The 23245-nt window shown below is 53.1% G+C and overlaps 10 protein-coding genes across 10 annotated transcripts; 5 read left to right on the top strand and 5 right to left on the bottom strand.

Annotated features, from left to right (window-relative positions):
- Window positions 1-214: 214 nt before the first annotated feature.
- Z517_03257 (uncharacterized protein) lies at window positions 215-2328 on the bottom strand (the record flags this gene model as incomplete). Its single annotated transcript, XM_013432365.1, has 2 exons — window positions 215-649; window positions 739-2328. 2 exons carry the CDS (start codon window positions 2326-2328, stop codon window positions 215-217), a joined length of 2025 nt encoding a protein of 674 aa, XP_013287819.1.
- Window positions 2329-3576: 1248 nt separating this feature from the next.
- On the bottom strand, window positions 3577-5382 carry Z517_03258 (uncharacterized protein; the record flags this gene model as incomplete). Its single annotated transcript, XM_013432366.1, has 3 exons — window positions 3577-4115; window positions 4226-5068; window positions 5172-5382. The coding sequence occupies 3 exons, from the start codon at window positions 5380-5382 to the stop codon at window positions 3577-3579; spliced, it is 1593 nt and encodes a 530-aa protein (XP_013287820.1).
- An 884-nt stretch (window positions 5383-6266) lies between these two features.
- Z517_03259 (uncharacterized protein) lies at window positions 6267-8165 on the top strand (the record flags this gene model as incomplete). The annotated part of the gene is made up of 3 exons (XM_013432367.1): window positions 6267-6373; window positions 6475-7144; window positions 7209-8165. The coding sequence occupies 3 exons, from the start codon at window positions 6267-6269 to the stop codon at window positions 8163-8165; spliced, it is 1734 nt and encodes a 577-aa protein (XP_013287821.1).
- Window positions 8166-9812: 1647 nt separating this feature from the next.
- Z517_03260 (uncharacterized protein) lies at window positions 9813-11147 on the top strand (the record flags this gene model as incomplete). The annotated part of the gene is made up of 1 exon (XM_013432368.1): window positions 9813-11147. One exon carries the CDS (start codon window positions 9813-9815, stop codon window positions 11145-11147), a length of 1335 nt encoding a protein of 444 aa, XP_013287822.1.
- Window positions 11148-11689: 542 nt separating this feature from the next.
- On the bottom strand, window positions 11690-12845 carry Z517_03261 (uncharacterized protein; the record flags this gene model as incomplete). Its single annotated transcript, XM_013432369.1, has 2 exons — window positions 11690-12580; window positions 12756-12845. The coding sequence occupies 2 exons, from the start codon at window positions 12843-12845 to the stop codon at window positions 11690-11692; spliced, it is 981 nt and encodes a 326-aa protein (XP_013287823.1).
- Window positions 12846-13443: 598 nt separating this feature from the next.
- Window positions 13444-15066, top strand: Z517_03262 (uncharacterized protein; the record flags this gene model as incomplete). The annotated part of the gene is made up of 1 exon (XM_013432370.1): window positions 13444-15066. One exon carries the CDS (start codon window positions 13444-13446, stop codon window positions 15064-15066), a length of 1623 nt encoding a protein of 540 aa, XP_013287824.1.
- A 47-nt stretch (window positions 15067-15113) lies between these two features.
- Window positions 15114-15827, bottom strand: Z517_03263 (uncharacterized protein; the record flags this gene model as incomplete). Its single annotated transcript, XM_013432371.1, has 3 exons — window positions 15114-15322; window positions 15399-15682; window positions 15742-15827. 3 exons carry the CDS (start codon window positions 15825-15827, stop codon window positions 15114-15116), a joined length of 579 nt encoding a protein of 192 aa, XP_013287825.1.
- A 2019-nt stretch (window positions 15828-17846) lies between these two features.
- Z517_03264 (uncharacterized protein) lies at window positions 17847-19808 on the top strand (the record flags this gene model as incomplete). The annotated part of the gene is made up of 9 exons (XM_013432372.1): window positions 17847-17983; window positions 18088-18215; window positions 18270-18490; window positions 18539-18631; window positions 18687-18825; window positions 18883-18958; window positions 19011-19159; window positions 19217-19358; window positions 19409-19808. 9 exons carry the CDS (start codon window positions 17847-17849, stop codon window positions 19806-19808), a joined length of 1485 nt encoding a protein of 494 aa, XP_013287826.1.
- Window positions 19809-20916: 1108 nt separating this feature from the next.
- Window positions 20917-22359, top strand: Z517_03265 (uncharacterized protein; the record flags this gene model as incomplete). The annotated part of the gene is made up of 4 exons (XM_013432373.1): window positions 20917-21220; window positions 21325-21623; window positions 21702-21871; window positions 21942-22359. 4 exons carry the CDS (start codon window positions 20917-20919, stop codon window positions 22357-22359), a joined length of 1191 nt encoding a protein of 396 aa, XP_013287827.1.
- A 635-nt stretch (window positions 22360-22994) lies between these two features.
- On the bottom strand, window positions 22995-23243 carry Z517_03266 (uncharacterized protein; the record flags this gene model as incomplete). Its single annotated transcript, XM_013432374.1, has 1 exon — window positions 22995-23243. The coding sequence occupies one exon, from the start codon at window positions 23241-23243 to the stop codon at window positions 22995-22997; it is 249 nt and encodes an 82-aa protein (XP_013287828.1).
- Window positions 23244-23245: the final 2 nt, after the last annotated feature.

Raw genomic sequence — 23245 nt, forward strand, 5'->3', positions numbered from 1 at the left:
CGTGGGGAAGGCAAAACTCCGAGGGCATTCGCCCTGCCCGCGCTACAGTGAGTGCGACACGTCCTGACGTGGGCGACGGTATTGCAAGGAACCTGAAGCATCAACGGACGCAGGCGCAAAGCAGTACCCTCACAGCGTCATCATAATTGTAGAACATCGCAGTGTGCAGTCAAAGCGTCTATTTCATTCTTCTGTTGAGAGGTCCAACTCCAATCTATTTCTCGCGGATCTCGTTATCAACATGTCCGTTCCGGGATATCTCTTCCTGCGAACTCGATCCCTCAAATGCAATCTCGGGATCGTTAATGGCCGGGTCGTTGATTGCACGTGCAACCACCTGACCCTTGACCTCGTTGACCACGGTCGGTTCCGTCCCCTCGTGCCGACGGTGCATGGGGATCAAAGCGTCATACCAGCGTGGGAAAAATAGACCGAGGAGAATTGCAAGCATGCCCAGATGTGCGAGGATGAAGCCTGAGATCATCAACGGATCGTATCGCAAGGTGTGAAATTCCGGGTAAGCGAAGCTGAAGACAATGGCCAAGATGGGACCGCTGACATATCGCAACAGTATGGGGAACGCCACGGGAATGTTCCAGTTCTTGCCGTGGCCAACGATGACATTGAGATCTCGTCGCAGTTGGTTTCCCTAGACATCAACGGTAAGTTTGCTACAACAAGAAAAAAAAAAAAAAGAAAGTAACAGGCACAGTGTCAGACGTCTGGAGAATATCTTACCGAGTAGAACGCGAGGTACCATAGCCGGCTCGCATACACATTTCGACCCCAGAAGCGCGGCGCCCTCACAGTTGGCGTCGCCGAGATAATGACCGAGATGGTTGTCATCAGGACATAGAGTCCAAAGCCTGCACCAGCTCCGGCGGCTGCATTTTCTGCACCATGTGCGACTGCAACTCCGACAATTTGTCCACCGAAATACCCCACGTTGTATGTGATGAGGGCAGGCATCCCCGTCTGGCTGACCACGTCCGGCCAACGATAGACGGTCGTGGCACTCACCACCTCGGACCAGACCACAAAGATCAGGGCCACATTGTTGATCCAACGATCGATACCGTCGAGAAGGTAGTAGCCGAACTCGGTGCAGTATGGCAGACACAGGAGAAATGACAACAAAGTGAGTGCCGTGACGATGACTGGACGGGAGAACTGGATGCCGGCGTCGACCAGCATGGTAGCAACGGCGTCAAGCATGACAAATGCCGACGAAAACCCGAGAACCACCAGGGTGAAAAAGAGGAGCACGGCCCAGAAATTCGCTCCAGGCATCTGAATCACGGCCTCAGGCAGCGTGAGAAAGCCTACGACGAAAGCACCCAGTCTGACACCATCTTCCGGCCACAGGCGCATGTAACCGACAATGCCAAAGATGGCCAGCGCGGCGAAATTCTCGAACAAGACGTTGCTACCGCAGATGAGGAAGGCGTCCATCACAGCATTGGAATGTTTTGCGTTGTAGGAGGCGTACGAGGTGAAGTATCCGAAGCCTACCCCGGTCGAGAAAAAGACTTGTCCGACGGCGGTCTGCCAGATGGTGCCAGACCCGAGTTGTCCGCCCCGCCAGGTCGCCCAGAGCAGTCGAACACCGGCGCCAGCGTTGTCGAGAGATAAAGACCGACCAACAAAGATGATGGTGGTGATGATTGGCAGACCCATGGTGAAGTAGACCACTCGACCAGTCAGACCTACGCCGCGAAAGATGGAAATCCAGACCAGGAACCAGATAAAGGCACTCCATCCGACAGTCTCTCCGATCAGACCGATGCCGGGGTAATCCGTGTACGCGACCACGTTGTCGTTGCCGTTGCTAAGACTGCCAGGGATAGGATCAACGTTATTGACGACATCCCCCATGTAGAATTCCTCGATGCGCCCTTCCCAGGGCAACGGACTCGTGAAAGAGTGGCGGAAGTAGCTCATAATCCAGGCCAGGTTCACGGTGAAGTAGTGAACCACGATGAAGCTGACAAAGATTGGCCCGACACCAACGCCCTTTAGGCGCCGGTTGATGTTGTTGAACGCGATCACGCTGCCTCCTCGGTAGGCCTGGCCGATGGAGATCTCAAGGATAAGCGCGGGGATGGCCACAATGAAGACAGCCATCAGGTACGGAATAAACCATTGCAAGCCGTAGTTGTTGTACACCACAGACGGGTACCGCAACAGGTTTCCCTGCCCTGCGCAACCGCCCATGGAGGCCAGCAGGAAGGCCGTCCGCGAGGGCCACTGGTCTCGCCCATCCTCCGACTTCTGGGGCGGAGGGGCGAAGATATCGGCGGCCTTCTTGAGGTATCGGACGAACACCATGGTAGCTGGAACGTCGCTTGTCGGCAATATACGTGACGCGAGAAGCACCCTGGCTTTTTTTTTTTTTCAAGGTGTCCACCTCCTATATATACCCTCGTATCCGATCGCAGTCGAGAAAGCGGACCATCCCACGCATATCCACGAGGGTGGGAAGGACTTGCAGTTCTGGTGACGAACGACAATGGGTGAAATTGACGGATCGAATTGCGTGACCTGGACTATGAGGTTGCCAAGCGATCGATGTCGTTGTCCAAGACCTCTCAAGGGCGCTTGGTGGCATATACATACCTTGTCCAGAAAATATGGCGCCACGGATCCACCGCAGCAGACTGCGTGTCTGGAGGTCGCTCAGTCGTGCAGCATAGTGATTTGAATCCTCGATCAGAAGAACCCGTCGGATCGGTCAAGCTTGCCGAGGTCCCTGATCTTCATGATCCAAACGCACACTTGGCAACATTTCGACAAGAAGATGTGAGAACAAGAAGCCTGGCTCCTGACAAAGTGTACAAAATTCTACTTCCCGTCTGCGTCAGACAAATCTGGAGGACAACTTTCGCCAAGGCCGTGACGATCGCCAAGGCTTCCGCTCCACCAATAGCCTTGGCATTCCGCATAACTTCACTCCCCTCGGAATCTTGGACTAAATCTTCCTTGTAAGTTGGGGGTTGGGCCCGCCTAAGCTTGACCAGATAGAACTTTTGTCCAAGGCGGATAACGTCACAAAGGCCCGTCTTAGGTTGCGCTGGCCTGCGCCTATTTCCTTACCCTTCTTTTCATTCAACGAACTTGTCCCGCGCAACAAGGCATGGCTCCGCAGCGGCTGCTCATGCTTGTCTAAGTTTTCTGCTGGGTGGGATTCCGGGTAACCGCTTGCCACATGTACTAGGCATGAGTTTCATTGCATTACGATATCATTTCAGAACATGCTACGTACAGCTTTGAATTTTTCCCCTGGTATCTCCGTGGTTGATTATAGGAACGCCCAGAGATTATAGAGAGGTCAAGATTCGCCCAGTATGTATTCAGCGGCATGCTGCCCTCAACTCTCATGTGTCATGTGACCAGACTCAACTTCAGCTCAGCCTCAAGTCGTCGTGATCAGTCCTCGTAGTCTTTGGATACTTTGCGCTATAATTCGTGTCTCTCTTCAAGGATGTGGAAAGCTTACACGACCACCTCCGAGGGAGGGTGCCGAAATCTTTGTGAAGGCGAGGAAACAAATGGTTGCTCCAATGTAAAAATGGCTACTCACAGGATTCCTCTCGCCGTGTTATTAAATCGCCTCTGTATGTCACCCATCACTTCGACTATGCAGGTCTTGGGAATTGGATCGCTTTCCTTGCTGTCCTTCTGGAGAGCCTCCAGTTCGGACGAGAGCCACTTCAACAGCAGCTTCAGCTCCAGCCCCCCATCGACCTCCAAATTCGGATTCGCCTCCAAGGCGGTCTCTTCACAGACGCGGTAGTTTCGAATGGCTGAGGATTTCAGTGGGATAGTCCAGTGTCGCCGGTGCCTGGTGTTACCCTGTCCACATCGGCAATTTGCGATCGAGTCTACCCCCGGGAAGGACGACGCGAGAGCTTTGCATGACGGGTACCACCTCACACCAGTTATGACATTGACGGTCCAGTGTATCGTCTCCTTAGAGTCACCTGTGTTGGCATTTGGTTCTTTGATTTTATCGAAGGTTGTTGTTGTCCAGAAATGCCGACGTGGCTTCCGGTGTTTCGTTCCTGCTACGCGAAATTTCGCTGTCATCGAGTCGGGTCCAATGATTTGGGGACGTACTATTGTAGCTTAATTGTCAGCCACTGGGGACTCCACAGTAGGACTAAAAAGGAGATGCTTGTGGACCTTGCAAATGGGGAGGATGATTCGAAGATAGGAGTCTTCTCACCGACAGTTGAGCCACCACTACTGTCAGGTTCTCTATGGAGTATCCAGCTTGATTTTGTTGGGGGAGGGTTAGAAAACTTGTCGACATCAAACTCCAGAAAAGTCTGAAGCCTTGCGATCATCCACGCCAGTGAAATATGACTGAGGCCCTGGAACTCACGTCCGCCACCAATATCGCTGTGGTATCCTACAAACCAACACTGCCGTAAAGTTCGAGTCTGGTTTATAAGAGTTTCTGCGGTATCAGATGTCCTCCAGACAATCGGCAGAAAAGGCCTACGACGTTCGTGGAGGGAAAGTGCGTGTATCGCATGTTGGATTCTGTTACCCAGCCCCGAGTTGACAAAGGCGAACTCGCCGGGAACGCGTATCTGCTGAATTCCAAGAAGGGGTGTGTCGACTGCCGCCACTGTATCCCAGAGCGCGCAGACCTTGATAGGAACTTCGCGGTTTAGATATGTGCTGTGTTGCAACAAAAATGTGAAAAGGGCGTCCTTGTCATTTCGATCCACATCACCCAGGCTTGGAACAACTTCTGAGACAGCAACTTGCCCATCATCAGTAGTGGGAGTATCTGCAAAGTCAACTTGCCTTGGGTCGGGATCATATCGTTGGTATTGGCCGTCCTTGCGTGCTTTCCACTGTTCAAAGACGAGGTCCACAAGGTGGTCGGCAAGACGATTGGAAGCTTTTGTGAGCACCCCGATTCTGCCGACCATGTCAGCCACACATCTCATAACGAATGCGCCCCTAGAGAATCCCAGTAGGATTATCTGATCGCCGTCGTCGTGGCTATAGTTGTCGCGAATGGCGGTGTAACCTGCTTTGATACTTGTCTCGATACCTATATGTCACGAATTAGAAGGTATTCGGGTCCCAGAATCCCGACACAGAAACTGCATCGGAGCCATCGATATCACTATGGCTTATTGGTCAGGATGCCCCACCTTTGGCATTGGCCTGGTGCAGTTTATCCGTGTGGAAACCTTCTGTGCCAATCCCTGGGATATAGAAGGATGACTGACTGGTGTTACCGCTCGTCCTGATCGACATGTAACTCTTGATGCGTGATACGTTTGTTAATCGATTCTCAGGGTTGTATTCTGATTGACCAGTCCCGTCACAGAAGAGAACGATCCTCCTGGGTTGTTGAGCCATGGTGTTTGAGTCACTTAATGGAGAGAAGATTGTATGTATTGCACGACGCGATATATAAGTCACCATCCCCTCTGAAAGGGAGAATCAGCCACCCACTTTTGGGACGTGGGGTTTCAAACGTGCTTCTGCTGCGGTTTCAGCCATTCACATGAGTGACTGCAGCCCAACATTCGTCTTCCAGCTTTCAGCCTGACTGCCGGGTGCAGGCTCGGGCGGGTAGGCGGACAACCCATGGTGGACCATAGCAGTCGGGCAATGGAGACCAGGGTAGTCAGGGTACGAGAAATGTGATCTTTTAGGGCGCTGTTGACTGTGTCTCAGCCTCATTTAGATGCAACCTAGCCATGACTGGGTTGAGAGAACGGGCGAGCCGGGGTCAGCTTGTTCCAATTTGCTGGTGCGATATATGTGTCGCTTCGCTGCTCGCGGCTGCATTAGGCCACGGATGATGTACTTTGATCCGGTGCTCGAATCAGGGAAACTTACAAAATAATTTATATTTCAGGATGTTGGCTGTTCACACTAATATAAGTTTCCCAAGATAGTTCCTGCCAATGCTAAGTATGCACGGCCGTGGTAGGGTGGCAGTAGGCGCTGCTTGGCTGGCTTGGGGTTGGCGCTTTTGCTCGGTTAGTCCCGGAGTTAAGTCTGGCCTTTTTGGCACCTTTCCGTGTCAGGGCTGGGCTGCCTAGTTGTGTTACCGGACTTTGGTTTCCTCGTGTCTCGTCGAACGGATGACGAGAAAGGTGGGACTCAAAGGGCAACATGTCCGACAGATGTCATCTATCCATCCATCAACATCACCAGCCTCAAGAAAAACCATTTGGTGAATACTGCAAACTACCCTTCAGCCTATACCATCCGGTCATACCAGACTTATCGAAATGGCAGAAGTGCAAAGCGCACAGCTTTACACTCTTAGCAATGCTTTTTTACATTCAGAAGATGACTGCTACCGATTGTTCGGAGAGCCGGATGCTGCTGACCTGAGGTACGTCTCACCGTGAACAGCGAAATGACTGTAGTGGCGGCATAGGCTTCTTCATTATACAGTCATTATACCAATTCCATATCTCAGGCTAACAATATCAGGTTTGTAGTACTACACGACTATGTCCTCTCGGTTACTCCGTTCCAACCAAAAATACTGAAGCAGAACCCGGTGACATCTTTCAATCAACTTTCAGCAGCGAAGGCTCGGTTGCAGCGACAGTCTGGAATCCAGGACTTTCAGGAACTCTCTCGGTCCCTCACCGATAAGATACCTAATAGTGGTGGCATCGCATTTAGGTATACCAACCCATCCATCAGCTCGATGCACAAGATCCTCTCCCAGACTGAACTCGACAATCACACCAACCGGCTTTTAGATTTCCTAGGCCGAGGTGAACTCGATTCAAAGCATGAGATACTTGTTGGACACGGTTATGGAGGCTTGATTTGTGAACAGGCCTTTATGCGGCTACAAACCAACTCAGCGAGCCTGAAATCGGCCCGGGCGAAGAAACGATTGCGCGGGATGCTACTTTGCAACACACCACATTTCCGAGCCGGGTTGGCGCAGTGGACCTTTTTGACTGCGAAAGAACTCAATCTCACCACGGCGAGGAGCAGGGAGGATCAGGATTGGTCAGGATGCTTGGATGATTTCATCAGAATATCCAGGATGCAGGCACAATTTGCCGACATCGTTGAGAAATCAGCCAGCCAGATCAGACTTGCCTGCTGTTTTGCAAAGCAACCTGACCCGGTGACAAAACTCGTGAGTTGTTTCTTTGCATCATGTCTTGTCTGTCGTAATTCGTGACAAGTCTGACTTGCAATAGTTCCTGTCTCCAGAGTTTTGCTGCCTTCCTTCTGTCGAAGCGATCGAAATCCATAACTCGAGCCATTTTTGTGTCAACACAGCACAAGAGGATCTTACGTACATCATCGAAAGACTCGCAGACTGGGCCAAAGCAATACAGGAGGGGCAAAAACTCACCCGTGATCTACTCTCGCTGCGATCCCTGGCTGGTTCGTCGCGGTCCAACGATCCAGCGTGGCAGTGGGACCCACAGTCGGCCAAAAAATACTGGATCCTGAGCTGGAAGGGCAAATCGAATATGTCTGCTGTGAGCGTAGCGCTGGGCGACATCATCAAGGAGATGTCCTCACCGAGTTCGACAACCCGACCGATCGCAACGCGAGATGATGTCGTGCCTTTTCAGTACAAAGAATTAATTGACTTTGGGGTGTCGCGCATCATCAAGAATGACTTCAAGTACTGGCAGTCTCTTCTCAGTCCTGATATTGAGGGCGCGGGCTACAAGATCGTGGTCAGGGAGGAGTGGTCGACAGATCGCACAGTCGAGTACTTGAAGGCTGCTCTGCAGTTACAGGCTGTGAGAGAAAGCCTCAAGGTTGGGGAGCCCAGATTCCACATCGTAACCGGGGTGATCTATGGCAGCAAAGAAGCGGACGGCAATACGAGCGAGCGGTCGGCGGTCTTGGGATACCAATGCCAGAAAGCTTCGGTGGTGTCTCTGACGGCGTCACCACCGAACAGCACAAGGCTTGTCATTGAGCAGGTTGAGGTACGCTCAACCATTAAAACCTTGGACCAACCAACCATTACGGTAGCACCGATACCAGAGGTCGAGGCTGAGTCTTCAGGAGTTCGGTTTATTGGGGAGGAATCCGAAGCCCAGAAACTAGAAGATCAAAGAACCAAAGAAAAGCCCCCGAGACGTCGCATCAGCAGGCCAGACACATGGTTTCGTCATCGATATTTCGTCAAGTGAGGGCAAGTCTACGTGCCTGGGTCTTCGCAAGTTGAAAACTACAGACCGACGGTGTTGTTGTTGAACACCCTCAGGAACCACCAAGGGGCCGCATAGCCATAGCTCAGGATCGCCCAGTCAGGATTCAAGCAAAGCAGCAACGTGCTAAGGCCTGATGAGTATGGATTTTGGAGAGATCAAGATTCGCTGCTGACTATTGTGGTATAAAGCTAACTTCCTGGTTTTTCTATGTATATCTCTACATCCCACGGAACAGCCATCTTGTTGTCCGCCGTGGCGGCGCGATGGAAGCCTGCGGTCTAGACGTGTTCTCAAATGCGACTTTCGTGGGCCTCGAAAGACCTCGTTTGATTCCTCCCAAGATCTTTGGAATTTGCTACTTTGAGTACTCGACAATCGCATCCGGTCTGTTTTAGATGTGTGCCATCGGGGGCAGGGGTCTCTCTGGGACATATTAGTCAACCTGTACAGTGTGATGTCCAGCCCCCTTTCTCGGTCAGCCCTCGCTTGTGGCTCTATCCAAGGCTGGCTCTCACATGAGTCTCCACGCCGACCCAAGAGCCTCGATCGAGCTCGAGCCAGAGGATCTTAACGAGCGATCTCACTCCTCTTCGATATGGTACAGCCCACCTTCACCCTCGAGAATTCCTTCTTCCTGGAGTGCTGGGATTGCTTGCTCATGCATGATTCCGGTACGTGTGATCAGTCTCCAGTGTGACTGTTTGGGACGATAGAAGTCACCGTTTGACTCGATTGGCCGCGTCTCCATGGGCAGTCGTATTGAATTTCGTTTGTTTTCCCGAGGCAGACTTGTTGAGCACCAGATCTCGTGAAGCTGAGAGAATTTGCCTTTTCTCACTCCATCTCGAAGCTATTTTTCCTTCTCAAGCGTCGTGGAAGAGTATCCCGTGGAGGCCAGACCGTTGGATACCCAATCTGCGTCCACTCCTGGTAGATATCAAAGGCGCAATCTTTGCCAGTGGTGATCTGAAACATGACTGCACCGAATTGTGCAATATCTGTCAGAATCAAGAAACCGGCGACATCACTCCCGGACAAAGTCCCCTTCGAGCGGCATCAGGGTTAACTCGGAAAATCGAGGAGCTTGATCCTCATTTGATCGTCGTATAGATATCTACAAATACTTGTACAGACGTTCTCTAGAAGAATCAAACCCACATGTCATCTCCCGCCGGGTGAAAGTCGGCTGTACAACTCGGCAATTGTCATTTCGGGGGCCCATGGACATCTCCACATTCTTGCTCTCTTCCTCCACTTTCCTCCTTTGTGGAGGATGGTTCGTCATCTTGTTCCTCGTCAATCTGTCTAGTCGTCAACTTCTTATTTTTCCTTGGCCAGGACTTCTCATCCTCAATTACTGACAGGGAGATCCGGCAAAGGTGCGACAAGCCGTCGGATGTTTCCGATCTCCGCGACTTGTCGTTGAAGTGACAAAAGAAGTCGCGCTCGACCCGATCGGGTTTGTCTTTACCCGCCAATATCGCTCTGTGGGGAACCTTATTCTATAATTGCCTCAATACCCCCCCAATGCGAGGCAAAAGGATATAAAGAAGGGCAAAGAGGAACAGGAACTGAGTTGTAGGGGAAAAGGAAAGACAAGGGGTCGTCAACCAGCAGCCTTTCACGATGCATCCAGACGTCGCATCACTCAAGATATGCGTCATTGGAGCCGGCATGGGCGGCTTGACGTGCGCCCTTGCCCTGGCTCGTGCCGGATTCAAGGACATCACCGTGTATGAAATGGCGTCGAATCTCGGCTTTGTCGGTGCTGGCATACAAATGGCGCCCAATATGGCGCGTATCCTCGACCGACTCGGCGTGTGGGACGACATCGAGAAGGAAGCGGTGGTTCTCAACGAGACGAGCATTCGACAGGGCTCGACCGATACCGAGCTCGGCCATGTCGACCTCAAGTACATCCGTGAGGCATACGGCTTCCCGCACACGGTCGGCCATCGGGCGACGCTGGCGGGCGAGCTCTACAACGGGTGCAAAAGAGAGTCGGAGAGCATCAAATTCTGCTTTGCGACGACATGTGAGAACTTTACGTTTGTGCCCAAGCCGAGCTTCACGGCCATCCCACGAAAAGACGCAGAGCCGTACCAGGTACAATGCGATATCCTGCTGGGGGCAGACGGCATCAAGTCCAACGCGCGTGTCGCCATGCTCAAGGAACTCAACGTCGAAGCTGATATCAACGACACCGGCCAGGCGGCGTACCGAATCATGCTCAGCCGGGAACAGATGGCGTCTGATCCGGACTTGCTGGCCCTGATCGACGCCGACAAGGTGACGCGCTGGATCGGCGAGAAGAGACACATCATCGCGTACCCGGTGTCGAGCAAACAGATATACAACATCTCGACGACACAGCCAGACGTCAACTTCGCGGCCGCTCCCTCGGCAACGTACACGACCCGAGGCTCGAAAAAGGCCATGCTGGACGTCTTTGCCGACTTTTGCCCCATGATTCATCGCATGCTCGACCTGGTGCCCGAGGGTGAGGTGTGCGAGTGGAAACTGCGTGTCCATGCGCCTCTCCCCACGTGGGTCATGGGCTCAATGGCCCTGGTCGGCGACGCGTGCCACCCGACTCTGCCGCATCTCGCGCAGGGCGCCGCACAGGCCATTGAAGACGCCGCGGTCCTTGCCGTCGTCCTTTCTCACCTCCCCTCCGGCGCTTCCCCTGCAGATATCAACAAAGCCCTCAAGCTGTACGAGGAGGTGCGCAAAGAGCGCGCCGAGACGCTGGTCGAGCTGGCCGCCGCGAGTGGGCGGGCACTGCATTTGGGGGAGGGAGCAGCCAAGGAAGAGCGCGATAAGCAGTTTGCAGCCCTCAAGGCGGGAAAGGGACCCGTGCCGGACAAATGGGCTGATGCCGACGTCCAGAAGATGGTCTATGGCTTTGACTGTATGAAGGTGGCCGAGGAACTGGCCAAGGCGCAGTTGAGCAGCACTTGAAATGGACACATCGATGAGGGAGGCTGGACGCTGCAATAAGCAGAAGGAGAACTAAGGCACCAGAGCGCCTTTTGCCCCAGTCAACCTCGGCGGCGATCCCTATCTCTATAACCTTGATATGTACACGATAGAATAACAGTGACCGCGATCATCCTGTGTTCTTTGGCTGAGTTCCGTTGTAACGGTAGACTGTGGGGTTAACACTACGATCACGTCACTAACGAAGCTTTGTCTATCTTCGAACTCTGGCTTGCGATATTACTCGATGATCCACGTGGATTAGAGAGAATTCGAAGGACTTCTCGTTCTTTGATCCGCATACGCACAATGGGGTTGACCCTAGAGAGAAAGAAAGCTGGGAATGAGAAAGGGGGAGGTCATTCATTCATTTTTCGTACACATAAAACCGGAAAATATTCTTTTACCATACTCTTCTCATATCTTCCACAACTCTCTACCAGTGCTCCAACCATCAGTGGACGTAACGACCCCATTCCGCGTCCACCCCACCCAACATCTCCCTACCTCGATCCCACTCTCTCTTACTGCTTCTCGGCCAAAGAGATCCGGCCTTGGTCGTCATAGACAATCTCGCGCATCTTGACGCTGCGGAGGTGGTCGACGCCCTTGCTGAGCTCGCAGTCGTGGTAGAAGAGGTACCACTTGCCCCGAAACTCGACGATGCTGTGGTGCGTGGTCCACCCCAGGACGGGCTCCAGGATGCGTCCCGCGTAGGTGAAGGGGCCGAGCGGGTGGTCCCCGATCGCGTACACCAGGTAGTGCGTGTCGCCCGTCGAGTAGCTCAGGTAGTACTTGCCGCGGTACTTGTGCATCCAGGCGGCCTCGAAGAAGCGGCGGTCGTGGTCGTCGGCCGCGAGCAGGGCGCCCGTGTCCGGGTCGCGGATCTCGAGCTGCTGCACGTTGGAGGCGAAGCTGTGCATGTCGTCGCTCAGCCTGGCCGCGCGGGGCAGCAAGGCCGGGACGTCGTGGCCCTGTGGTTCCTTGGGCCCGGACATGGAGGCGTCGAATTTGCCTTCCTCGGACCAGCACTGCAGTTGGCCGCCCCAGATGCCGCCAAAGTACAGGTACGCCTGCCCGTCGTCGTCTACGAAGCTGGCCGGGTCGATGCTGTAGCTGCCCGGGATGGGCTCTGGGTCGGGCGTGAAAGGCCCCGCCGGCGAGTCGCTGACGGCCACCCCAATGCGGAAGATGCCCTCCTTGTCCCGTGCTGGGAAGTATAGGTAGTATTTGCCGTTCTTGGTCGCCGCGTCCGGCGCCCACAGCTGCTTCGACACCCAGGGGATGTCTTCGGCTTTGAGCGCCACGCCGTGGTCCGTCACGGGCCCGCCCACTTCCGAGAGGGACAGGACGTGGTAGTCGGCCATGTCGTACTGGTCGCCATTGTCGTTGAATTTGATGTCTGTTTCGCGGTCCTGTAAGACGAGGGAATGGTGTTAGTTATGGGGTAGAGAAGGGAGAAGGGAGTCCGGCTGGCAGAGATAGAGTCGCGGTCGTTGGAGACACCAAAGTCACCGCGATACATGCTCTTCTGCATCGGCCGTCTAATCTGGCACACTCCCTCCCCATCATCCGTAGCAAGCGACTTACATGAGATGGATAGACGTAGATCTTGCCCTCAAAGACATGCGCTGACGGATCCGCCGTGTATATATGCGTGACTAGTGGTTGCGGCGCCATGGCTCTGGTACTTCCTCTCTCTTATGACCGAAAAAGTCAGTACTCTTCGTGATTTAGTCCTTTCTGATGGTTCCAGCCGAGAGACACCAAGAAAGACGCTCTGCTTTACGTCTCTGCACCATCTTATATATCTGCCTTCCCAACGGCTCCATTGCTTGAATTTCCCACACGGAAGAGGACTAGTGTTGGTAGCATTTAGCCAGATTTATCCGAACGAGAACTCGAGGGGCACAGGGCGTGCTATGATGTCGTTTTCCCCGAAGAGCTGCCGAAGGGGCGTGATTGACCCCTCGATTTCTGGAGCAGAGAGATTTGGCTCTGTCATTTGCTCGTCCGACCAGGGCTTCCGTATAGCTGTTGGAGGGAGCTTTTCAGATGCTGTCTGTCTCGTAGATCTGAAAAGCCAGACAGGTAAGTAAGACTGTTAACATTAGTGCTCATTGTAACTTCAGCTTTCGAAGGAATTTTTGGGTCTTGAGCTCGCATTTCAAGCGGGGAGAAAGAGCGCGGAAGAGTTTTCAGGTGGTGTTTAGCCCCCCTGACGGACGATAGCCTTGTCCAGCCATACACGCCATAGATAAGGGGCAACATAGTCAAGATGCGCACGGTCTTTCGGAATGCCAGGGTCTTCACTGGCTCGCAGGATGCATCGTCGTACGGCATGCATACATGCATCATGATCAATGGCGACCGAATCGAATATGTGGGCGATGGATCCGATGCTGCTGTGCATGCGGCAACGAGTGAAGGAGCCAAAGTTGTCGACCTTGACGACAAACACACTCTAGCGCCTGGCTTTATTGACGGCCACATGCACCTCCTGATGTTCGGCACCTCGTTGCAGAAGATCAGCCTGGAACATTGTCGGACGCTGGCGGACATACAATCCACGATCCGAGACGCTGCGAGGGCGGATCCTTCGAAACGTCGCATACTCTGTCGTGGCTGGATGCATTTCATGACCGAGGGACGCGCGTTGGCAAAGGACTTGGACGGGCTTGACGAGCAGGGCAGAGCTATCTTTATCGACTCGAAGGACTTGCACTCCACGTGGTGCAATTCTGCCGCCCTCAAGGAGATGGGCGTGCAGAATATGCCAGATCCGCCTGGCGGAGAGATCAAACGGGACGAGCAGGGCAATGCCACCGGGCTACTGAGTGAGGCCGCCGCCATCACGATTGTGTGGCCGCATCTCGCAAAGGTGGCCTCGATGGAGGAGAAACTCTCGGCGATTCGTCAAGCGATCAAGACTTACAATTCCTGCGGATATACGGGGATGGTGGAAATGGCCATGGACGAGAATGCATGGGAGGCCCTGCTCGAGTTAAGGGCCATGGAGGAATTGTCCATTCGTGTGGCTGCGCACTGGCTGATCTATCCGTCCAAGACAGACGAGGAGAATCTGCGCCAGGTTGATCGCGCCATTGAACTGTGGAAGCAATATAACCTGCAGACATCGCCGAATTTCCGCATTGCGGGCATCAAAGTCATCGGTGATGGGGTGATTGATGCGTGCACGGCGGCGCTGCTGGAACCATATTCGTCAAACGGTGTCTCGTGCGATCCATTGTGGGATCCAGACATGCTCAGGAAAGTCGTTGAACGCGCCGATGCTGCGGGCCTGCAGTGCGCTTTACACGCCATCGGAGACGCGACAATCAAGATGGCCATAGACACCCTCGGGACCGTCGCCTCGAGCGGGCGACGCCATCGCATCGAGCACCTGGAGCTGACATCCCCGGGGGATGCAAAACGGCTGAGCGAGGCTGGGATCACCGCGTCGATTCAAGCCGTGCACGCCGATCCCGCCATTCTGCGGCAGTGGAACAATTTACTCGGCGAGCAGCGACGTGGTCGTGCCTTTGCGTACCGAGAGTTCCTCGATGAGGGCGTGAATCTCGCCCTGGGCACCGATGCTCCCACGGCCCCCAACCTGCCTTTGCCCAATCTCTACGTCGCCACAACCCGGCGGTCGGCTAGGGAACCGGAATCACAAGAGGTGGTCAACAAGCATTTTGCGCTGCCGCTGTTGAATGCCTTCTCGGCGGCTACGCAGGGAGCGGCGTACAGCTGCTTCATGGACCAGATCACCGGGAGGTTGGAGGTCGGCATGAAGGCTGACTTCGTAGTCTTGGACATGGAATGGTCACCAGAGACTCTGCTGCAGGCAAAGGTCCTCCAGACCTGGTTCGATGGACAACAGGTATATATTGCTCAATGAACATAGACATCAGTGTTACATGGTCGCAGTGTCAGTGTAGTCATTCTTCATGACGAAGATGAAGACACCCCCGCCACCTTCTCTTTGCTGTCTTCTGCCAAACCTGCAACAGTATCCTTCGTGCCTTCACCACCCTCTTTGGCCGCGTTGGTCGCTTGCTTGCTGTGTTCCTCGACTGACTTTGCTACATCGCCGCCAATCTCCTTGGTCTTGTCTGTAGCCTCCTCCAAGCGTGCTTTTTGGGCTTCTTTGGCATCTGGGGTAGTCACGGGTTGGTCAATGGGTGTCTGGTCTTTTGTCTTCGTGTAGACCGGGTCAGAGGGATTGCTCACCTTGGCTGCCCTGTTTGCTACCACCTGAGAACATGTCGCCTATTTTGCCGGCACCAGCGCCTACCGCACCTCCAGCAAATTGTACAGTGCTGCCCAAGCCGTCTCCGACACCCTGAACGGTTCCAACCACACCCTCACCGAGAGATCCAACAGTGTTGCCGACAGTGTCGACGAGTCCTTTGACGCCTCCTCCTACGGTACCTCCGAGGGCGGCGACGGCGCTTTGGGTATTAGAGGAGACTCCTTGAGTTTCGTTTTGGGGGACTTTGCCAGCAATTGCAGCTCTGAAATCGCAAGGACCATCAGCAATGCAGGCGAATGGACTGGTTTCATTATCACTCACTTGGTTTGCTCCGAGAGCCTGTCAGCCTTTGGATCTCCTGGGAGAAGGTCGAGATCAATAACACGGTTCTCTGCGACTTTGACCATGGTCAGTAGCGGGGATTTGTTGTCACTGTATACTCTTCAGCCAGGAGCTTTCCGTATGTGGGAGAGCGTGTCATATTCGAGCTTGTCATTTTGCATCGCTGAGCGTTGTTGCAGCGTCCAGTGACGTAACACTGGATGCCTTGTCGCACAATACATGATTGCAGTGCATCATGACGATATGCTCGAGACATTTGTGTTGCGAGGATGAAGGATGTCATGGCCCGGCCTCTTAGGTGACAGAAACAAGGGACTGCGCTGAAGTTCCCCGCAATCTGCACCCGCAGGAGGCGTTGGCTAAGCCGTCAGGCCGCCCAGATGCGGTATGGCGGCATCACTTGGAGAATTAATGTACTCGGTACAGTGAGCCTAGATGCATATCACCACCTTTCTGTGCCCATACTTTGTTGTATTTCTGTTAGTACAACACTATAAGTATCATCATAGCAGAGATCGCGGTCTATCGTCCTGCTGCGCTTGACCATTGACCACAAATGGGCCAGGCCTTGTGCGTTCTTGGCGTCTTGGCGCTCAGCTCCTCTTCAGGGGCTGAACCTCCGTGCCTCTGTTTCTTGTCTGCCAGAAACCAACAAGCCGAATTGAAATTACGATATTTCAAAGATGGCCAAACAAGCGACGAAGAGGTTCATACAACGATCATGAAACCAATGGCAGATTTCTGCCACAGGCACCCATTTTTAAAGCGAAATGGTATACTCGTTACCAGCGAAGCTACAGGCTGTCCCAAAGGGTGGATGTATTCTGGCGCTCCATTCATTGCTTTCAATTCCAGCGAATTATATACCCTGATCAAGTTATGTCAATAATATGTTTGGGGGCTGCTTCTGATATGCAGCCATCCCGATTGGCTCTCAGAATCGGCAAAGAACCCGGCCACCCTGGGTAATGACACTGTCTCATCCAAGGTCGAACAAGAATATTGCACATCTTTGGTTAATTTTCATATCTCTACTAACCGTGTTGACGGTCCAAACGTGTATTGTTCACTACGAGTGGCAGTATCTGCATAAATTTTTCTTTCTTGTACCAGCAAATCCCTCGAGCTCAAGCAGACCCGAGAGACGGACTTCTTCAATCTGCTGCTCCTGGTGATAGAAATGTGAAAAACAAATGGCACCCACAGCAGCGTATGAAGATTCGATGACAGAATACGGCTAAACATGAATCAACATCACTGTGGACAGCGTCTTCAACTATTTTTTTTTCTGCCCATCAGCGAAAGAATAGTCTGTGGTTTCGATATATTCCCTCACCATCTTGAATTTCCCAACACGGGCCAAGGGTGTGGCTTACGCGTGCTGTCGCTGGGCTATTAAGTAACAGCAACCACAGCCTGCAGTCCAGAGTCCACTTCTCCGCAAGCTCGGGATTCTGGGGGCGCAACTGAAACTCTGGGGCGTGGTGGAGAACGCAGCGAGTTGAATTTCGGCAGTTGAACGAATCGCACTGACTGGCAAGCGGCCTTTTCTTTCTGTTTTCAAAAGGCCGAAAGAGCGGCCGTGAGATACGAAAATGTCCTTTGGGCATATTCACAAGTGCATTTATCTCTCTGGAGGTGCAATGGGTTGCGCACCGTATCTATTGTCCTTATCTCTAACTCTGGGTCCGGGTGGAGTGCCCATCCAAGATAGGCGGGCGATAAGATGTTGGGGGGCACATGGCAATGGCTCAAGACCCTACAATGGTCTTGTGTTTCCAATCCAGCCAAGCTGGAGCCCATCGGCCATTCGGCCCGCGCGTTCGAAAGCTTCCTGGAGTTTGTCTCGAACAAGTTCACTTCTGCTGCCTTTTGTTTTGCAGCAGCTTCGTACTCGCGCAGACCCCCCGACAGCCCGACCTCAATGCATGGGTATATCAATCGACACCCTGTGCGTATATCATGGACGCCTGGAACATTACAGATCCACGCGCTCCTGATATCCTCATGAGGCTGGCAGATCCCGTATAACCCTTTCAAGCAATCCAACTCTGGCAATTCTCGTTGCCAGTGTATCTATCGAGATGGCTCTCATCAAATTTGGTCCACGCACGTCCATGGTCCTGGCATTCCTGACCGCCTCGTTCAGCATCGCCATATTATCCTACGATGCCAGCATGGTCAACAACCTCAACATCAATGCTAAATATCTTGAACGCAAGTTTGACCATGTCGAAATGGGAAATCTGCCTGGGAAGCTAATATTCTATGCGCAGATTTCGAATTGGACCACAACCGGATCGGTCTCAATACTGCCATTATTAGCGCTGGTGCCGTGGTGACTGGTCCATTTCTCGGAGCCTGGATCGACAAATGGGGAAGAATCAAGAGCATTGCTTGCGGGAACCTGTTGGTGATCTTGGGAGTCATTCTTCAAGCCAGTGCCGAGTCCTGTAAGTCGACAGTGTCCGCCAGTGACACCAACAACATTCTGACCATTTACCTAGGGGCTCAATTCATTGTCGGCCGTTTCTTCATTGGCGTGGCCACAACTGTGGCCGCCACCGCCGTCCCTATGTGGATTGCCGAATTGTCACCGCCAAAGACCAGGCAGTTGATCTCTGGTCTCGTGATGTGTGCTGTTCCCTTTACGGCCATCTTAGTATGCTTCATCGTCATGGGCATCTATGATGCTGGAAGCGACTGGGCTTGGCGAGGAGCCGTCTTGGTGAGTTGCACAACTCTTTTCAATCAAACTCGATCTGACTGCAAATAGGGCGAGGCCACGGGCCCCCTTCTTGGTCTCTGTCTTTTGCCCTTTGTCGACGAAAGCCCACGCTGGCTTGTTTCGAAAGGTCAGAGGGAGAAGGTCAGTTGAAAGCATACCTAGACTACGCAGAAGAACTATCACTAATTGAAAACAGGCAGGCGAAATCATCGCTCGACTACACGCCAGAGGCAATGCGCAAAGCGAGATCGTCGAGGTAGAACTGAAAGAGATTATCGACACTTTGGAATACGAATCGTCGCACGGTGGAACATGGAAAGATCTGATCAGCCCAGGTACGATTGCAGCTCAACAACGCAGTGACTAAATGGCCTGACTGACATTGACTGCAGCACCAAACCGGCGCCGCTTCATCATCGCTGCCCTGACAAACACCTTTTACCAGATTGTCGGAGCCAACATGATCCTGTAAGTCAAAAGGTCACCTAATGCGTATCCTGCACTGCTAACGCCTGACAAGGTATTTCTTGTCCTTTGTCATCTTCAGCGCGGGCGTGACCGACATTTGGAACACCCTGCTGATCAACATGGGTCTCATCATTTGGCAATTCTTGGTGAGCTTGTTCGGCGTCTTCTCCATCCATCGCTTGGGGCGTCGACCTTCTTTGAGTAAGTTTCACCCCCCTCCTCTGACCTATAACCTTTGCGCTGACACAAATATCTCAGTTACTGGTACTGCTGGCATCATCGTTTGCCTCGTCCTCATGTCGATCTTGGTCGAGCGGGGCCAGACTACAGGCGACATCCGCTTCGGAATTGGGGCACTCGTGATTGTGGGCGTGTTCATCTTCTTTGCAAGCACCAGCTGGTAAGCCTCGTCTTTTTCTGAGCCTTTTGAGGTGATGCTGATTTATGCAGGATGATTCTGGCCTACACCTATCCACCCGAGATCCTCAAGTTCTCACAGCGAGGCAAAGGTGTTGCCGCCAGCCAGGCTATTGGATTTGCGATCAGCTTCATCAACCTTTACACCTCGCCGATCGCGCTGGAGAAGATCCAGTGGAAATACTACGCCATCACCGCTGGATGGGACACGGTCATTCTGATTGTAATCATTGCTCTGTTCAAGGAAACCAAAGGCAAGACGCTGGAGCAAATCGACGAAATCTTTGAGCATGTCACCCACAGCGACCACAGCGTGATGGAAGTGCTCAATGGGCACACGATCAGTCCCCAAGTATCCGCTGGGCAAGACGGCAAAGACCAAGGTCTGAAGTCCAAGATGGGGCAAGTTTCAGTCACCGCAACTGACGCCTGAGAACGCAGTGTCGGAGGTGGATTAGTTGTGGGAGATGCGACCGCTTCTCTTGCCGGTAGATGGCTGAGAATTATTCCGGCCAGTGCCAACGACGACAGATTCAAGGGAATGCGGAATGCAGCAGGGTTTTGTCGACGGTCGTTGTGCAATGTTGGTCCATAGAACTATAGCTGCTGGCTGTGGAATAGATGGACTTTGCATCAAATTAAAGGTTCATTCCCGAATGCTTCTACGTAAAATCCTTGACAGACACATTGCTCGCCGAGACAGATTCTATCTCGTTAATATTACTGACGAGCGAGATCCATGACGAGGAGCTGTGCCCATATGTGTTGGTCCTTTACAGTGAGAGGCAAACCGTGATAAGATTGTCAGATCGGTTACAACACGACAAGAGGATCCCGCCGATATCCATCTTGTGCAGTCCTTTTAGACGGTGCCTTGTCACTCTTAGCATACTCATGTTTGGCAGAATACACAGTGGCCATTGGAGTGAGTAATGGGAGATAGAAACACAGTCTCATGTCGCCCATACCGGCCTTTGGTTGATCTCCATGGCAGCTTGCTTTGCTTCTAGCTTCTACTCAACAGCAGTAATGGCAACTATATCAATCATTCATTTCTTATCTTGAGACTTGAGAGGATCAGCAGATGTCTGGAGCTGATTGTGGCAAAAGTGATTGTATCATGCTGAACCCTTTGTGTTTGTTATCACAGGTAAACAACCTTCTTTCAGGCTGCAATGATAGGAGATGATAACACCCCGAAAACGAGCTGGTTCGGGGTTGCACAGGCGAAGTCGCGAGGGCTCGGACGGGCATCTTCGCCCCTGTGTCTGGCTTCTGGGCCCTGATTGTCCCCGTCCCAAGGGCTGCCGTGGCCACTCAGAGGCTCGTCGCCTAAGCGGCTTTGCGGCCGTGAGTATCCGAGGAGGTCCCTCTGGAACTATTAGAGAGCCACACATTGGACGGGCTGGCCTAGTAAGTACAGTATTGGATATCAGAACTATAGTATTACATACCGGTAACCTACCAGACTACCAGACCATTCGGTGCCGCTATTGCTAGCTATATCCTCAGTAACCTCAGACCCCCTCCTACAAATCACCATGCCGGCGCAAAAGGCCCCTGAACGACGCCAAACGTTCCCCGCGTCGTGGTATACAGAGCCGGCCTTTTACGAATTCGAACGCCGCGCCATCTTCTCGCAGTCATGGCTCTTGATCTCACATAAGCTCCGCTTTGGCGCGGCGGGCACCTACGTCCGCTACGATGTGGCCGGCATTCCCTTCATGCTCATCAAAGACCGGCAGGGCGAGATCCGCGCGTTCCTCAATATCTGTCGACACCGGGCGTTTCCCCTGGTGCACCAGGACGAAGGCAAAGTCAGTATTCTGGCATGTAAATACCACGGTAGGCATCAAGCCCTGAGCTATGCTTTCATCCTGTGGGGAGAGAGAGAGAGAGAGAGAGGGTGTAAGCGAGTGAGTGAGCGAGTGGGTACTGACTACCAACAGGATGGTCCTACGGCCTGAATGGAAACTTGGCCAAAGCACCCCGATTCGACTCGGTCGAGGATTTCGACAAGAAGGAGTACTCGCTGTTCCAGGTCCACGTCCACGTCGACGTCCGGGGCTTCATCTGGGTGAACCTCGACGCCGCCGAGACCCCGACCGTGTCGTGGGACGAGCAGTTTGGCGGCGTCGACACGCAGCCGCGCCTGTCCAATTTCGACATGGACGACTACGAGTATAACCACACGTGGGGCATGGAGGGCAAGTTCAACTGGAAGACACTGATTGAGAACTATAACGAGGTATGTATTCTCCTCTGTCCTTCGGCCGCCTATGGGCATTTCCCACGACTGGCTGAGTTACTGACTTGGCCTGAAAAGTGCTATCACTGTCCAACCGCGCATCCTGGTCTGGCGCCCTTCATTGCGCAGAAGCAGCTGGTCTACGGCTGTGAGCGGTACTATATCAAGCACATGGGCAACGCCGAGGAAGACCGTTCAGCGTTTGTCAGTCCGACGTATATGTTTCCCAACTCTTCGGTGACCATGACGTGAGTCTCCCCCCTTTTCTTCAACCACAGCTCCAATCCCCAAGCTGTTACCGCTAACGGTGTGTCCCAGTCAAGAGTTCTTCTACATGATGCAAATCGTGCCCACATCCGCCACCACCTCGACCATGCGGTACGAGGTCTACCGCCGCAAGGGCATCGACCCGGCCAAGCTCGAAAAGGAACTCGACTTCTACAGCCAGGTCGAGGGCGAGGACAAGTGGCTCGCCAACGGCGCCCAGGGCAACCTCAACTCGGGCGCCTTCGTCACGGGCCCGCTCCACCCGGACCTCGAGGCCGGCGTGTCCTACACCGAGTCCATCATTCGGGAGATGCTCCTGAAGCACGCCGAACGGGAGAAAGTGGCGGGCAAGCAGATTTGGCCCGCGAAGAGGTCCGCCAGCGGCTCGCAGTTGGAGGAGGACGAGGCGTTTTGTAAAGGGATCTGCGATGGTGCTGGAGGGGCGGATGCGGCCAAGTTGGCGTGGTAAGATCGTCCTTGTCCTGGTAGGGCATGAAAGGCCGTGATGAAACGTGTGGTCGTTTGTCGTTTATGGGAGGGAGTTGAACAGAGCCAGCATGCTAGGTTACATGCAAGTGATTAGATCACGTTGGAATATTGGACACTCCGGAGTAAGGGTAATGAAACAGGGAGAGATACAGTCTCATCCACTCACTCATTCGAGGTGGACTACCACCACACTACCTAGGTGTACACTGCAACATGGATTCCCAACTCAACATCTCGATTCCCATCTCTTTGGTTTCGCGTCGAGACTGTCCTGCCTCTGAATTTACATGTGAGAACCGACACCCAGATTTGCTCTGAAATGAAGATCCCTTCGAGTTGATCGACCTAGTTCGTACCAAAAGCCGCCCTTTTTCTTTTTGGTTGTACTACAACGATATACCTCGGGTGGTTTCCTTTGTAACCCTCCAATTGCTCGAGCTTCTATTCTACTTCTGTCCCAATGTGCATGAGATGCAGCCTCTCGGATCAACCTCTACTCATGTTCGACCAGCAACCTGGGCTTATACACCTAGGTGTCAATGCTATATGCCATGTATGTACGATTCTGCATCTCCTCTTCGTCTTCTTCCAACGTGCTCTCCTCTGGGGCTGTAATTACGCCTTCTCAATCGCCGGCGTGACCGCCTCAAGCACAACCGACTGTGCATTCTCCTTGGTGACTTTTGTCTCGCCATCGTACTTTTTGAGAAACTCGGTCGCAGCAGCGGCGTCGTCCTTGATGATCTTCGCAATCTTCTCCGAGCGGGGGATGAAGCGTGCCTTGAACGGCAGGGGCCGGTTGACTTGCATGTTATTGTATGCTTCGGGGTCGAGTTTGAGTTCCTTGCCCTGTTTGTCACGCATGT

Source organism: Fonsecaea pedrosoi, assembly GCF_000835455.1.
Source record: "Fonsecaea pedrosoi CBS 271.37 unplaced genomic scaffold supercont1.2, whole genome shotgun sequence".
Taxonomy (NCBI): Eukaryota; Fungi; Ascomycota; class Eurotiomycetes; order Chaetothyriales; family Herpotrichiellaceae; genus Fonsecaea; species Fonsecaea pedrosoi.